At 35.3% G+C, this 16,708-nt stretch overlaps 2 protein-coding genes, 1 long non-coding RNA gene and 1 pseudogene across 3 annotated transcripts; 1 reads left to right on the forward strand and 3 right to left on the reverse strand.

Annotated features, from left to right (window-relative positions):
- The first annotated feature begins 1,604 nt into the window (after window positions 1-1,604).
- On the forward strand, window positions 1,605-3,836 carry LOC125198758 (protein FAR1-RELATED SEQUENCE 5-like; annotated as a pseudogene).
- Window positions 3,837-4,344: 508 nt separating this feature from the next.
- Window positions 4,345-5,886, reverse strand: LOC125198759 (uncharacterized). Its single transcript, XR_007172468.2, has 3 exons — window positions 5,542-5,886; window positions 4,920-5,003; window positions 4,345-4,562 (listed from the first exon to the last, which is right to left on the reverse strand). It is a non-coding gene; the product is annotated as an uncharacterized LOC125198759 (long non-coding RNA).
- Window positions 5,887-7,147: 1,261 nt separating this feature from the next.
- Window positions 7,148-9,086, reverse strand: CP33 (chloroplast RNA-binding protein 33). The gene is made up of 4 exons (XM_048119634.2): window positions 8,656-9,086; window positions 8,388-8,489; window positions 7,618-7,926; window positions 7,148-7,531 (listed from the first exon to the last, which is right to left on the reverse strand). Exons 1-4 carry the CDS (start codon window positions 9,046-9,048, stop codon window positions 7,412-7,414), a joined length of 924 nt encoding a protein of 307 aa, XP_047975591.1. The 5' UTR covers window positions 9,049-9,086; the 3' UTR covers window positions 7,148-7,411.
- A 2,952-nt stretch (window positions 9,087-12,038) lies between these two features.
- Window positions 12,039-14,807, reverse strand: LOC125218500 (putative HVA22-like protein g). The gene is made up of 7 exons (XM_048120180.2): window positions 14,603-14,807; window positions 14,302-14,352; window positions 14,096-14,194; window positions 13,728-13,784; window positions 13,570-13,633; window positions 13,294-13,485; window positions 12,039-13,216 (listed from the first exon to the last, which is right to left on the reverse strand). Exons 2-7 carry the CDS (start codon window positions 14,331-14,333, stop codon window positions 12,956-12,958), a joined length of 705 nt encoding a protein of 234 aa, XP_047976137.1. The 5' UTR covers window positions 14,334-14,352; window positions 14,603-14,807; the 3' UTR covers window positions 12,039-12,955.
- Between the last annotated feature and the right edge of the window lie 1,901 nt (window positions 14,808-16,708).

Raw genomic sequence — 16,708 nt, forward strand, 5'->3', positions numbered from 1 at the left:
GCGTTTTCTTTTGATTTTTATGATAACGGCTAACATAAGAAACGCGCTTTCTGTGGATGGGAAATTTCCCGGGAAGAACAAGTATGATTAAAGATTAATTAATAACTATTGTTTAATAATTATTTTAATTATGGAGTTTGGTGGTTTGTTGCATTCATTTTGAAATTAGAATATTAATTATGAATTTTTAATTTTTTTCTAGTCTTATCCATAAATAAATATCATCTTTTTACAATATTCAAAACACATGTTTTAATAATCTTTTATATTATCATTTCTCTTTTTACGTTATTGAAATATTATCGTTACTAGCATCATAAAAGATGTGGGGTTCATGATTTATAATTTCAATTTCAAAGTTCATGTAATAGGTAAGAATATGACTAAACTTCGTGATTTAAATGGCTAGTATCCCTTATTTATAGTACGGAGTAGTATTTCTCTTTGGTCAACTCTTTCTTCCTGATGGTATATTTATAATATCCAATTTATTATTTCCTACTTGCATTTAGAATCTTTTATTTTCTTGACAAAAGATACTAATACACGATTGTTATTGGGCAAGAATTTGATGCGACTCAAACTTGTGCGTAACTATAAATAATGCGATTTACAACTGCAAATATGTGAAAACAGAATGCTTGAAATAAGAGGACGGATTATGAAATAAACGGAAAGTCTATATAAAATAAAACGAGTTTTAACTTAAGTCATTCTATAATGTAGCCAGCCATAATTGAAGTCCTTTGGCATTAAACATGCAAGTTTATGGTATAATTAACAACCATAATATAATAATAATAATATCATTAGCTAAGCTCCTCGCGGTAAAATTGGGGACTGAGTAAGACTAACTATATAACATTTCAACCAATCTAAATTAATCCAACAACCTATGTAACCAGCGACGGAGGTATGCTGAGATCGTGCCCACGCCAATTTTTAACGAACACCACTAATTTCGTGATTTTATATTAATTTTTAATAAATTACAATTATTCTACATAGTACTACTATCTCGAGAACCGTTCTGCTGCCCAAGAGCGTAGTGTGAGCGACACTATTCCACGTAGGAGAGAGTCCAAAAATTTAGTTCTTTCTGGTTTGGATTCTATTCTATCCCTACGCATTATAATATATCTAAATTGATTCAATATTTTAGGCTTAGATTTGTTTTCCTTTTTTATTTCTTTTTGTACTTATACAAATCTATTCGACCTATTTTATGAAAAATTATACCCTTCACATGTTTCCTCTATCAGAATTTTTGAAGTATCCTCTCTTCCTCTCTGGACTCTCTATCGAGTTGCATCAAATTTGGTCAGGTAATATTTTAGTCTATTTGCCTTATGTTTATTCAATGTAGGGAAATTATAGATTTTGTAGTTAAAAAGTTTGGTCTCTGGAGAAATTTAGTAAAACAACTACTGTGTTGCATAAGTTTTTAGTTCAGAAACTAATTAAACGACATACGTGATGTTGCAAATACTAAATCAACCATTAATCTTTAGTTTTATTTAGGTTCTAGTATTGTCTGCTACTTATTTTTTTTTATATATATTAATGTTTTTGTAAATTTATTTTTTAGTCTAAGGAGTGAAAATATGAATGATGAACTGCATATTCCTCAAACTGCGAATGATCGAAAGCCAGAAATTGGAATGAAATTTGCATCAATAGATGATGCGTTTGAATTCTACAACCAATATGCACGTGAAGCTGGTTTTAGTGCAAGAATAAGCAATAGCAAAAAGAATAAGATGACAAATGAAGTTGTTTGGAAACAATTTGTATGCTTTAAAGCTGGCCAAACTGATGAAGCCCGCTCAAAAAATCGAGCATCGTCGAGTGGTGGCCCGATCAAGAAAAGAGCTCGTGGTGAAGTTAGAACTGATTGTAAGGCAAAGATCTCCATTGTCAAACAACAAACTGGACCCTATTGGAGTATTAGCTTATTCACTGAAGGTCATAATCATGACCTTTCTACTCCTTCAAAGGTGCATTTACTCCGTTCACACCGTAGTGTCTCTGCTGCGAAGAGAGTGTTGACACAACAATTTTCAGAAGCTAATATACCGACTTGTCAGCAAATGCAACTAATGGAGATAGAGCATGGGGGGCCTGAAAGTGTAGGTTGCACTGAAAGAGATATCAGGAATCTCGAGAGAGATATGAGGGATGAACAGAAGGGGATCGATGCCGAAACTTTGGTAGAATTCTTCACATCTGAAAAGGAGAAAAATTCATCATTTTTCTTTGACTATGAGATAGATTCAGATAATAGGTTCAAAAGATGTTTTTGGGCAGATCATAAATCAAGAAGTGCTTATAGTATATTCGGTGATGTTGTTGTTTTTGATTCTACCTATAATACTAATAAGTACGGAATGATTTTTACACCGTTCGTAGGAGTAAATCATCATCATCAAACAATTGTTTTTGGCTGTGGATTTCTAAGTGACGAGAAGACAGAATCATATTTGTGGCTGCTTAATAAGTTCATGGAAGCTATGCCAACAGGTGCACCGTTATTGTTTGTGGCACATATTGAATAAATTTCCGGACAAGATTTCAGCAGTGACTTTCCGAAAGCATTATCAGAGCATAAAAGTGTTATAAAAAATTCTACTTCTCCTGAGGAATTCGAGCATGGTTGGGAAGATGTTATTAGATCTGCTAACTTAGAGCAAAATAGTTGGATCTTGTTGATGTATGAATTGCGGCATAAGTGGGTTCCGACATACTTTAGTCATGTATTTTTTGCTGGGATGTCAAGTAGTCAGAGATCTGAGAGTTCACATTCATTTTTCAAAAAGTATGTCTCTCACAAGAACTCATTGATGGATTTTGTCACTCGATTCAACCGAGCACTAAGACACCAAAGACATAATGAGTTAGTTGCTGATCATATTGACATGAATGAGCATCCCAAAATCAAAACAAATTGGCCGATGGAAACGCAAATGGTTAAAGTGTACACGAAGAAAAAATGGACGGAGTTTCAAGATGAAATGAGTCAAAGTCATGGTTACTTTGTGGAGCATACCACTACAAGAGATGATATCATGATTTAAAATGTGGTAAGTTTTCAAAGTTCCTCCTCAAAACCAAGGCAACTCATGCATGATAGACAAAGAGATCATATATCTTGTAGTTGTGGAAAATTCGAGTTTGATGGCATTCCGTGCAGACACATGCTAGCTTTCTTCCGCATTAGCCAAATATTTGAACTACCTGAGAAGTATATACTCAAAAGATGGACACAAGAAGCAAAGATTGGTGTTGTTTATGCACTAGATGATGAAAATACCAATGATGATCCAACAAGACTTTTGATGACACGACGCTCCAAATTATCCTATAAGGCTTCAATATTGATTGATTATGCATCTTTGAGTGATGAGGGGACAAAGTTTTTGAATGAACAACTTGATTCCTTACATGGCAAAATCAAAGAGATGGGTGCTAGTTCAACCACTGTGCCCAGTAGTCAAACAAGGAAGAACTCAGATAAACCCAGAAATATTGGCGATCCTTCTAATATAAGAACAAAGGGATGTGGTAAAAGAATGTTATCGTCAAAAGAGAAGTCAACTTCAAAGGCTAGAGCTTGTCATGGATGTGGACTAAGTGGAGTATCACATGACAAACGTAATTGTCCAAAATTGCATGACTGGTACGTGAATATATCGTTGTTGAATTTTATCATTTATATTTTATGGTTGTTTTGGTAATCAATCAATTTAACTTTACTATTTTCACTCTTGTCTTCAAATTTCAGATTAGTCGTACACAATGGTTACGGCGGCAATGGTTTTGCAAACGAAAAAGACTAATCTCCATAGTTTTATTGAAATTATTTTTTATGTTGTCTCTGTGTTGCTGCTAAGAGAATACTATGAGAACACGTCTAGTTTTTTTATGAGATTAATCATTTATTTTCATCCCCTCTATGCATTAAATTTGGTTTCATGAGATTGGTCATTTATTTTGTGAATTTTTATGGACAAAATATGTCTCCACAATAATTGAACTGAAATACTCGTAGGTAATTTTGTACAAAACAAACATAAAGAATAGACAATTGAAATAATTAGCAGAGGAACTTCAAAGCTAATGAATGGAGTAGTGCTAAATTTAGATGCTACTTTATTTGATCAGAAACTTATTACAAGAATGAGATTTCTGTAATGGTGATCAGCAATAATTCAGTTATTAAGAGTCACTTATATCATGAGTGATGAAGAAACCAATATAAGTAGTCTGCTTTTGGAAGCTGAACATCCATTTCATGCCCAATCTTCAATATCAATTAATAGTTTTGCAGATTTGGAAGAAAGCATAAAATCAAAACATCAAACACTAAAACATGAGCCAGTGACATATAAACGTATAACAAAACCGAAGGAGTATCTCAATATTCAAGAGTTACAGTAATTTGATAAGTGCATATTTCTTGTTTTTTGCTACACTCATGCAACAAATTTTAGACTATACATTGCTTTCCATCCTCTCCTTGATCAAGCAAAGACACTTCCTTTACAGCAAAAAAGAATCCGCCACTGCATCATAGAAAATTACGAAATTACTTCTTCCCGAAATTACATACTGAACTGACAAAGATTATTGAGAGAATTGACTGACATGTTATAAGTAACCACTACTGGCAACTACTCCTTTGCTAACAAAAGACTAAAGTTCACCACTAGTTTTATGTTTTATTTTTACTTATTTAGGTTTCTCTTTGAGTAAATTCAGAGTAACAGCATGATCCTCCCAAAACTATGACCACAACTAATTCCAGTCTACCATCAGCAACAGCACACTTCACCTGCTCGGATTACATACACATGACGATACACTCTAAATCCTAGAAATTCAATAATGCAAGCAACAAATACTCAAAATAAAGTACTTACTCCGCAATTCCTTCATACACATATCCAAATGTTCCACGCTCCAAAAGCTCGCCCTTCTGCCTGTCATGAATAACGCGCCCATATCTATCATTAGATGAAATGCACAAAGACTCAGTCATGGAACTTGAGGAATCATCCTCATTTGAAGAGAAAGAGCAAGACTTTGATAATGCACGGTTCTCTTCTATTGTCAACCCCCCTATCCTCGCACCCTTCTCTTGCTCAGTCCTATCCCGGCCAACCCCCTCAGTCTCTCCATTATTCGAAAAGAATCTGCTTTGGAACTTTGGAATACAAGGATCACTCTCCCGCAAAAAGCCTGTTGTTGTATCCCAATCGGGCACCAATATAGTTCGCCGCGCCCCCTTAATTCCATTCATTCGAGATGCTTTTGATCTCACTCTTAACTTGTCACTATAATTTACACCATCATCTAACCTCTTTAACACCCCCGTTTCCCCCAATTTCTTACCGTAACTATTATCTAAATTTCCGACACACAAACCCTCCATTCTGCGATGAATCACATCAATAGCCCCAATTTAACCATCACCATAAGAATATTGAACAGCATCATCACAATCAACTTCAATTTCTCTATACAAAGGCTCCAATTTCTTACCGTAAGAAGAAGACCCCACCTTCATCGCCTCATATTCCTCCGGGAAATAGCGAAATCGTCTATTCCAGAAAAACCAACGGCTTCGCAGATAACCTCAAATTCGCCCTCGGTCCCATCCACGCGGAAGCTCGCCGTCTTCGCGGCGTACGAATCCAAGGAGCTCGCACGCTGGGACTCCTTGGGCGCGCCCGAGCACTGCCGAATTGATGTCTGATCCCGCCGTGACCAGGTTCTGCGGCGAATTTCCGACAAACTCTCGGCAGCGATGCAGAAAAAAATCGAAAGAGAAGAAATATATCCAAAATTCTGAAATCTAAAAGGAGAGAGATAAAAGTATGAAGAGAAAGAGAAAAAAAATAAAATAAAATCAGGTCTCCCCCTCTCTCCTACGTGGAATAGTGTCGCTCACACTACGCTCACACAAGGTGGGCAGCAGAACAGTTCTCCTACTATCTCTATCTATGTAAAATAGTCTTACTTTTTTATTTTGCTTCTGTTTAACAAAATTAGTCTCTATATTTTTTACAAGTTTCTCCTTAAATGAGATGGTCTAGTTATCTTCCAACAATACTTTAATCATAACATAAAATAAAGCGAGCTGGTAAACTAATATGGGCCTAGAGATAATTTAATTCATACATCAAGTAGTATATTTTATCATAGCGAAATATAGCTATCATACAGACCCCTGTTTTACATTAAATTTGAGTTGTCCACAATTAAGACTTTTTTTTTTGGACGGAAATAATAATATCGTGCTTGCCGATATCCAACATGTAAATTTTTATTATTCTTTCTTAACTCTCACGTTACACAACAAAACATATCACCACAATTTTTCATTTTTTCATACAGAGCATAGTCACACGCGCCAACACTTTCTTCTTTTTTCTACCAAGCATGGCATTATTGGCATCACTTAGCCTTTTTCACATGTTGCATTTTCTAAGGCAAAAAAATGATTTTCTAGTAATCATTCTGGTTGATATATATGTACTGAACACTAGTATGACCTAATGGATCTATTTTTATTTAAAAAATTGTTTCCAATTATTTTATTCATTCTCCATATATAATAGGCTTAAAGTTTGAAGATTGATTATAATTGTATACTTTTATCATGTATAGGTAAATGAATTGTTTTTAAGAAACTTTCTTGTAGTGTCTTTGCTTTATTATACACAGTTAGAGGTGCCCATGGTTGAGGAATCGGCGGTTACGATTCGGAACAGTCGGTTCCCGTTTTGAAAATTGTTGAACAGAAACAGAACCGCGAGAGTATTTCCCGGTTACGGTTTTGGTTTCGGTTCCGAACCGGCGTTTTTTTACGATTTTTCACGGTTCGGAACCGCCGATTTTTTGCGATTCCAGCTTGATTTCACGTTTTTCCGGCGTTTTTTGCGGTTCCGGTTTGGAACCGCTCGGAACCAACAGTTCCGGCACGGTTTTGGTTCGAAATTTTTTGAACCAAAACCGAACCACGGTTTAAAAATCGACGGTTTCTGTTAGGGTAAATTCTCACAGTTTCGGTTCGGAACCGTAACCGGCGGTTACAGTTTCAGTTTTAACCACCGGTTCGGTAAACCTTGGGCAGGTATATACACAGTTAAGAAATTCACACTTCTTCAACTTGAGTAAACAATGTAATAATAGGTTCAAGTTTCCTCTGCGTTTCAGGAGTGTTGCAGCTTCAAAAGGAAGCAAAGCTCCAGTACTAAAGGTGCATTTTATGCCTCATCTATTGTATCCAAAACTTACACTGTAGATCCGAATATATATCTCCTACTTACATCCGCAGCCATTATTATACTATCACTTAAAACAATGCCACAGCAAGAATGTCTCAAGGAATTATGCTTCAAATTCCCAGTCAAGGACTGGCACTTGAAACCAGCTCACTATTTTCCGATGTGTTCTCAACCTCCGGGGGAGATGCAGCAGCAGCTCTTTGCTCTGCCAGATTTAACCTCAATGGCCGGCCTTCCAGTTCCTACTCGCGTCAATTCAAGAGGCAACGAGTCAAACAAGGATGATCGGAAAAAGGTTTTCAATCGAATATAGTTATGAATTTCTTACCACTCCATTCATAGCACTCAATGCAGATTCCACTTCTTCTGCAGAGGAGAAAGTAATGAATCCAAAGCCTCGTGACCTTCCAGAGTCCCTATCATATATGATCTTGGCGCTCAGGTATCCAGGCTGATGAGAAAATGCGTCTCGTAGGGCTTGAGACGTGAGGCTCCAGCTCAGGTTGCCTGCATATATTTTGAAAGGGCTGTCAACATACCCTTGATAGCTGCTTCGTATCTTTGGACTCATTACTTCCCTTTCACCACCTCGTGGCACCTCAGGAAAGTTCACCTTCGAAGTACGACCTCCAATTTGCTGAAAATCAGCGAAAGCAGGAAACTTGGCAGTGAGCTTAGTCACCCTAATACAATACCAACTCATGCAGACAGACAATAAGAATGAGGTGAATGCACCACTTCAGCTTTCTATATTCTTTTGTCTAGTTTTCCAAAATTCAATATGTTTGAACACCGTTACAAATTCTACAAGTCATGTTTTTAATATGCAGAACAGGTAAGAAAACTGCCCCAATTTGTGATATAAATTGCCAGCAGATTTAGAATGTACTAGAACTAGTATATGCTTATTTGCCAAGTCAGAGAAAGTGCAAAAGTATACAGAATTAGAACTGTAGCCTAAATCTCACATTCACTTAGCAATTTAATTGGTAGTTAAACACACAATTTAATTCAGTAAAAGCAGATTTCCCTAGGAGTAGAACTTTACAAGAGAAATTGGATTGACCAAAAGCAGAAATTGAATGAGCATATACTTACAGCTCCATCAAACAATCTGATTGCCTCCTTGGCTTCTTCAACACTCCCCATAGTAACAAATGCAAATCCCCTGCTCCTATCCGTGACTCTATCATACACAATCTACAAAACCAAATACAGTATTATTAACACTAATTAACCTAAACCAATCATGTCACATTCCTAAATCGACAATTGAAAATAATCACAATCATGAACACTCAATTCCACCAATTCTTCAAAATTCAGCCCAATCATAAGCGATTCTCTGAAAAGATGAAATCCACACCTCGGCGGAAACAACACTGCCAGCTTCAGCGAAAATCTCAGTCAATTGCGCAGACGTCATCGAAAATGGCAAATTTCCAACATAGAGCCTCCCAGCGTCTGCAATTTGTAGGGCGCCATTATCGTCCTCGGCTTCGGATACTGACCCCAGAGCACCATTCGATAGCCCATCTTCATCTGGATTGAACTCGAGGCCGTCGAATGCAGTAGAAGCGCAGTGTATAGAAGAAGATGATGATGAAAGATTAGAGATGGAGAGGGGTTTGAGCTTTGTGGAGGTTCTGATGGAGAAGAGGTTAGAGGGGAAGCAGAAATGATCGAGGGGATTTGAAGAGAAAGAATGCGAACAAGTGGGAAGGGCTGCAACTGCCACCGAGAGAGAAGATCCACCCATTTCTGCTGCTGTGAAGTCTCAACTACTGGGAGAGATAAGATTTAAGAACTCAATCAATCATTTTTTTTATTTATTTACTTTGTTTTGCTTACGTGTTGCCGTAAACATATTTTAGGCATTTTTTACCTCTAAAACTATTGTTTCCTCCATTTCAGGTTATACGTGTATTATAGCGTCATGAACTAGAGATTGTGATTTATTAATCAAAATGAATATTAAAATATTCCTCACATTTCCAATACATTTTTAGGTTACGCACTATGTATATCTAAATATCTCTTACAACAACACGAGATGATTTAAGGTAAGCACAATGTACCGAGTCTATACATTTCTCACCTTAGGATTTTGGGGATAGTGTTGTAACTCGCCAAAAGAAGGGTATTTGGAGGGATAATTACACTATTCATATAAAATGCTTCACCATTGTTTCAAATTAGTATAAAGAGTTTTAAGTTATCATATTTCATACAAAAAGTTTAATTAGTGTTTCAAATTAGTACATTCCGTTAAAAATCACTAACACCGTTATCTTATCTTATTTTTTTTTATCCTATTCACTCCAAAATTATGCCAGCTAAAAACATGATTAGAATAGATAAATATCTTGAGGAGTTTGCAGAATAAAATTGGAGGGGAAGAAGACCATTTTGGTGCTGCAAGTCATCCGAAAACAAGCTACTATATAGTTGCAACAACATATTCATTTTTCTTTTTTCTTTTTTTGGGAGAAAGAGATGAATCTGTGTATGTTTGTGTGTGAAAAGAAAGCTAAAAAACAATTAAGAATAGGATGAAGTAGATTGAAAAAATTATGGGGTCAGCTAGAAGGAGATGAATCATAAACTTATCAAAGATAAGGTGGACTTGTTTGTGAGGATGAAAAATTGGTTGAAAATGATTTATATAGATTAGCTGAAATTATATGCATATCTACTGCACGATATAAGATGCTTATATGACAATATATGGGTTATTATTTGAAGAAATAATATCATGAGAATAAGATGAGAAATAAGAAATAATTTTGGAGAGAATGGGATAAAAAAAATAAGATAAAAGTAACGGTGTTAGTGGTGTTAGTGATTTTTAATGGAATGTACTAATTTGAAACACTAATCAAACTTTTTGTATAATGTAGGCTAACTTAAAACATTTTATACTACTAATTTTAAACAATGATGAAACATTCTGTATGTATTTGCAATTATCCCATATTCGGATGAGAACTATAAGTTGGGATGTTAATTTCAAAGAAAATATTTTTCAATGTCTCAAGTCCTTCGATGCCGTGTCCACTTCTAGTGAGGTGGAGCTCCCAAAGGCCTTATATGAGGTGGAACTGGCCAACACTAGAAGTGTGGTGGAGTTTCCTTATGAGAACTTAAGTAGGTAATTTATAAGGGAAAAAAGCCTCATATACTAATGGAGTTGGAATAACACATGTATATACTTACAATTTTTACTCATTCTTCAATATGAGATATGATTTGCTCCCCCATAATCAGTGGCGGATTCAGGTGGGGGTAGGTGGGGGCAGTTGCCCCACCATGCGACTAATTTTCCCTTATCCCAGATGTATATTTTCCATATCCGCCCCCTCCGTTGCCTCCGACGTCGCCCCGTTGACCGAAAAAAATAACCATTATCGCCCCAAGCTCAATTGAAATAACATCCACATACTTGCTAAGTTGTATGACATGCCTCGATCCAAAAAATGATTTCACTGCTTTTAATATTGATAAGTTTGTTCACTTTGCTACTCTTTACCCAAAGGACTTCACATCGACTCAACATACTGAATTGTTTAAACAACTTGAAACTTTTGTTGATGTTGTGAGAAGAGATGCACGATTGAATGGTATTGAAGATTTGGCTAGCCTATCTCGGAAGTTTTTTCGTTGGTTTATCGTCTAATTGAGTTGGTATTGATCTTACCCGTAGCGACTGCATCTGTTGAAAGAGTATTTTCAGCAATGAAATTTGTCAAGACTGACTTGCGGAATAGGATGGGAGATGAGTGGTTGAATGACAGTTTGGTACTGTAGTATAAAATGAAAAATCCATCTTTGCAAGTGTTTCTAATGAAAGAATCTTGAAACGTTTTCAAGATATGGATACCCGTAGAAATCAGTTGACTCGGTTAACGGATGCTAGAGCTACTTGAATTGTAATAGACTTTCATTTTGCTAAAAAAAACATATTGAAGTATTATATTTAATATTTTATTATTTTATTCCGCCCCCTCCATTTTTTAATCCTGGATCCGCCACTGCCCACAATGTCCATTAATCAAAACTAGCGTTAGTTCCTTTCTTGAAAAGTTTTTTGGTTTTATGTTTGTAGCATTTTTTTATCCTTATGTGAGATACACTTTTGTTTTGTGTAGATGATTCTTCTCATTGTTTTACAGCGGTAGAATTCATATTTATATCAATACAATACAGTTTATCTTGTAAAGTATAACGTTATTCTTGCTAATGGATTATATCTATACTAGTATTGAAGCTAAAAATTGAGGTGATGTGTTTAATATGCTATTTATAATTGTTAAAAGTTGTTTTTATAGTAGTAAGCTTAGTGAATTAGGAGTATATAATAGTGACAAAGATGATGACAAATGCCTTGTAACGTTTTTGTGTTAGACTTTCTTTTGTTCATACATACTTTGGAATTAATTTTATTAATTAGTGAGCATCAATGTGAATGCGTCACTTCCCATATAGTTTACAAGTTTATCTTATCTTATTGTTCGCAACTTCCAGAATCTTCTATTTTCTCCCGTTGGTATAGTAGTATAAAATTATAGATTAGCTTAAGTTTAGCCTTTGCGCATACAATCTTTACAATTAAAAATAAAAGCTCGATTATGAGAGAAATCAGACAATTTGGGGATATTCGATGGGATCATTTATTAGAATGCCAAAGTTGATCGGTTTGACTATATGTATTTACACATAAAAAATTGAGTAATATGGAATGGTATGGTATGGTCGAAGATTCATCTAAACATAATTAGTGATTATCGTATTGAAATTGAATTGATTTATAACAAACCTTTAAAAAAAAGGGGGGAAAAAAAACAAAAATAGAAATAGTTTCCCACACCACCGTCGCCACACACACAACAGAATGAATCCAGCAGCGACAACGCCGCCGTTTAATTCGCGAAATAGCCGTCATCTGCAGCGGCGGAATACGATGTCAAGCTCCGGCCCGACGATCTGGAGTTGGTGCCGTTGAAAGCAGGCGGGTCCCACTCCCACACTTACAGCTCTCTGAGAGATCTGCTGAATTCCCCCAGGGTCAAAACAGGATCCGATATCTGCATCCGAAACCGCCTTGTCAAGCAGGCCGCGCGGGCCTACCTCAGCCCCATGTCCGACTATCCCTCCTCCGCCGGGGGTAACTTCTTCCACCGTCTCTGGACTCGCGTCGCCGCCTTCATTCACTCTTTCTGCACCAAGCTTGTCCGTATCCTCGCTGTCCGAATCCAGAATGTGCTTGCTCATACTTTAAACTCATCTTAATCGCTTTGCAATTATATCATTTTCTGTTTGGGATTTGTATTCAATAATGTAATTCCTTCTAAATCCTTGCAAATTGTATATACGCTAACACTATTTTTATGTCTTTTTAATTTTTACTTTCAATTAAGCACTAAAGATCCATCCATTTGAGGAAAATCAGGCATCAAAGGTATTCAACTCTCACCTAACAATCACAACCTAAAATTAGAGTACATTGAAAATTGGGTACTTGATTCGTAACTAGGCAATAGGTACATTAGGAATTGGGTACTGACTCGCATGACTGAATTCTACTAACTGGTCTGGCAATGCAATCTCGAATATTTACAATATCTAAATCTTAAAAAGAATGAACAAATTTTTAAAACATCATTTGACTAGTTGCCATCTATGAAGCGCCTAAGTCTGTGCTTAGCCGTCGAAACATCTTTCTCCAAACCCAATTTCTCGTTGGAGTTAAATGCACCAACACAGTTTGAATCACAAACAATCACATCCTCAGGCCTAACCAAATGTGTCCCATTCTCCGACCTTGGCGCTTGGCTAAAATGGGATGGCGGCTGACTATTCATGAAACCCACACGTGGCGCGCTGGGCTCGGGAGTTGTGTTGACCCGTTGTTGTTGGTTCCCGGGATTCTGCAATTAAGTTTAGCAAATGTTAACTAGGTAAATGCATTTGATCTATAAAATTTGCACATTTTATATGTGCATACCTGAGTACTCCGTGAAGACACAAATTGAAGGAATTGGAGGATCTTGGTGGAGCCAAGTTCTGTGCAGTTGTGCCAATAGTATATTGCTAAGTTCCATGCTCTCTCTCTAAATTCGATTAAACTTCTATCGATATCTGTTTCGTGCCTTGACACATATGGTCGTAGCAATCTATCATATATGTATCCTGATCCCTGCGATAACATCAACAACAATTCAATTTCACACAAATAATGAAACAATCAAATTAAGACTTATAAGTTATGGATGGTTCTTACATTAGTTTTGGGATACCAGAGGTATATGAAGAGCGCCAATTTCATCTCTCCATACATTGGCAACCTATACAGAAACAATTTTGTTACTACTTGATTTTGTGTCATTTTCTGCTAACCTACTAATCAAGTCAAAAGAGTAGATGTTGTCGAGCTCATACCATGAAATAAATACATCCCCAATCCTCTCAAGAATTGTGATAATCGCAACAAGTATCCTGAAAACATAAATTATTGGACATTAAGCAGGCAATTACTAAATATCTTTGTTTGGTTGAAAATTTCGAGTCAACTGTTGCTCCAATATGAAGAGCAAGTCATTATCTTGAAAGGGAAATGGTGATTAAAGTACTTCAACCCTAACAACTGGTAAATTTTTAATAGTAATAAGTTGACCAATATAGTTAATCACAAGCATGTGACTAGTTCAAACTTCAAAGCATCCAATTACATTGTTTAATTCGTAGGAGGAGTATGTAAGAAAATTAAAGAATAGGACTGGTGATGAAAATTGAAATAAAATGTTTACCAATATTGACACCAAAAGCGCAGTTCCGGAATCTCAACTCTGTTTTTCTCTACAGTCTTGAAACATTGAAAAGCAGGATATGCATATCCTAGTACCAATCTGCAAAATCCACAAGTAATTTCCAATCATTCATCAAATTCAAAAGAATTTCACGACGAATTTGCAGGGGCAACACATTCATATTAAAGAGAATATAAACATCTTACATTAAGCAACTGGTGACGAATTCCCCAATCATCTTCAAATCACTGATAGTTCTGAAAATAGGCAGAGAAAGCAAAAAACATTACATCCCTCAAATCTGTGAAGATCAGAAGATACACAGTTCCTCCAATCGAGACGCAACTCAAACCCAATTTCGAAAGCAATTAGTAATATTTAGTTATGACGTGAAAGAAAAGAATCGTGATCGGCCAAACAACTAAAGTATTGAGAAAACTTTGCAATTTTAAGGGTAGAAAAGGGGTAAATTCATAAGGATCGTCAAAATACCAAATTTTCAGTTACCTATCGGGAAAACAAGGATTGAACCGTGACAGGCTTCAAATTAGTATATGGAGTATGAAGAACTGGGGGGAGAAGAGGTGGAAGTTAGTTATGAACGTGCGCGAGTGCGTAAGGATGATGGTGCAAATGAATGTATGTCTACGCCGCGTTTATATATAGAGAGAGAATGAGAGAGGTGGTGTTTATGAGTTGGGATGATACATGTGAAGAAACTTGGAAGTTATAAGAGAGAGAAAAATGAGGGGATTTCTTGTGATCAATGCCTTCTTATTTAACACGTTATTATGCTGCCTAAGATTTGATCAACTCCAATCTCTTCTCTTCTTCAAACCTTACTATTATTTAGTAAAAAAGCAGTTTTAAAATTAAAATTTTATTTTAGAAATATTAGCCTCTAAAATCATTAATATTAGCCAAATTATGATATTTTGCACAAACTTTAAAATTGTCTAAAATATGACAAAATTTACATTCTGCTTGTAATTTCGCACTGCGGATCAACTTGGGTTACAAACTTTAAAATTGTCTCAAATTTGACAAATCTCTATATCCAACTAATGTACACAAAATTCTATTTGGCACTACTAAATCAACTTGGGTTTCTAGTCTTCTACGTGCTATCTTATCCTTGCCAAAAATTAAAAATTGGTCTAAAATATCATAACAGTTTCACGGTTACTCAAAAAAAATAAGTTTTAATTAAAAAAATCTTATTTGGATCGGGTTGTGAAATAACAAACATAATGTAAATGTTATGATATTTTAGATTAATTTTAAAATTCGTAGGAAATATCAGAATATGCCCTATGGTCATAGTTTTAAGACCACTATCCCCTTATGTTAATGAAACATATTATTTTAAACATTATAAAAAACAATAATTTGTATATAGATGGTAAAAATTGAAACTTCATGATTTAATATTTTAATTCTAAAAGTCAAATTTAATCAAATTTTATAATTTAAATAACTATTAACCTTTTATTTCATAATCCATTTGTAATATTTAGTTAAATTCATTGCACAATGAATTAACACTCCCTTTTTTTTCTAGTCATCATAAAATTAATGTGGCGTTCTTCATTGGAGACAGAGTTGCCAAACGGCTTTGGCATAATCTCAGGATCTTCAATTTGCGTATGAGTATAACAGTTCAATTAGTATTTTTAATAAAATCATCTTATTGTTGACCATAATGCCATCACTAGTTTCGAATATTACGGGTAATGAAAATTTTGTAATTTTACTAGTCTGACATTTTATTAAACTATACTCCATATAATAAGACTTCTCGACATAAATTGACTATATGCGAGTATATATAATTTAAATAAAAGAGTAATTTTTCCTTTGGGTATGAAAACTTATTGTAGGGGAATGAGTCAAAAAACGCAGGAAGTGGAAATGTTCGAGAATTAAGATAATGACTTGACCCCAGAATTGGTCAAAACTTCGGAAATATTAAGGAATCGACAGATCAAAGATGCGACGGTGGTGGATTGTAGTTGGAAGATGGATAAATTGATGAATGGGAGTGGCGAACCTTCCATGGCGGCTACCAGTTTCATGGCGAAGCTTCCATTGTAAACATATATGGAAGCAAGAAATATAGTAAAAGAATAAAAAAGAACATACAACGGTAAGTTTATTGCTCTGTCATTTGATTGCAAGATAATCTAAATAGCAGCAATTTCAAAATATTTAAAGACAAAATGAATCCTAAGAGCACTCATAGTGGTAGGGCTATCTCAAGGGCATGTCTTTTTTCCTATTTTTGCGTCAATTATTTTATCCATATGGCTTATCTCCTTGCAATAGACTCACGGCATATCTTACTTCCTATTTCATTTCCATAAAATCACTATTATGTTTTAATTTTTTTGCACTTTAATATTTAATATGTTATCAAATAAATTAAATTTAAATGCAAAAATAATACAATACGTAAATCTTCGTTGTATTATAGTATTGAAAAATGGAATACAACGAGATGCAAATTTAAATAAATTTACAATAGGTTGGGGCATTTTATAGGAGAAAATATGGTATAAAGAAATTAAAAAAAGGAAAGTACCGATGATCGGCACTATCCCCACAATGGAGGGC

Source organism: Salvia hispanica, chromosome 1 (assembly GCF_029641045.1).
Source record: "Salvia hispanica isolate PSC_SH4W2 chromosome 1, Shi_PSC_v1, whole genome shotgun sequence".
Lineage (NCBI taxonomy): Eukaryota > Viridiplantae > Streptophyta > Magnoliopsida > Lamiales > Lamiaceae > Salvia > Salvia hispanica.

Excerpts from the sequence above, each read along its gene's own strand:
- CP33 (XM_048119634.2), bottom strand. The coding sequence starts at position 9,048 with ATGGGTGGATCTTCTCTCTCGGTGGCAGTTGCAGCCCTTCCCACTTGT. Across the intron at positions 8,490-8,655 it reads GCAGTGTTGTTTCCGCCGAG|ATTGTGTATGATAGAGTCAC; the intron begins GTGTGGATTTCA and ends TTGGTTTTGTAG. Across the intron at positions 7,532-7,617 it reads TGAGTGCTATGAATGGAGTG|GAACTGGAAGGCCGGCCATT; the intron begins GTAAGAAATTCA and ends TGACGCGAGTAG.
- LOC125218500 (XM_048120180.2), bottom strand. The coding sequence starts at position 14,333 with ATGATTGGGGAATTCGTCACCAGTTGCTTAAT. Across the intron at positions 14,195-14,301 it reads TTCGTCACCAGTTGCTTAAT|ATTGGTACTAGGATATGCAT; the intron begins GTAAGATGTTTA and ends TGGATTTTGCAG. Across the intron at positions 13,634-13,727 it reads GGGGATGTATTTATTTCATG|GTTGCCAATGTATGGAGAGA; the intron begins GTATGAGCTCGA and ends GTTTCTGTATAG.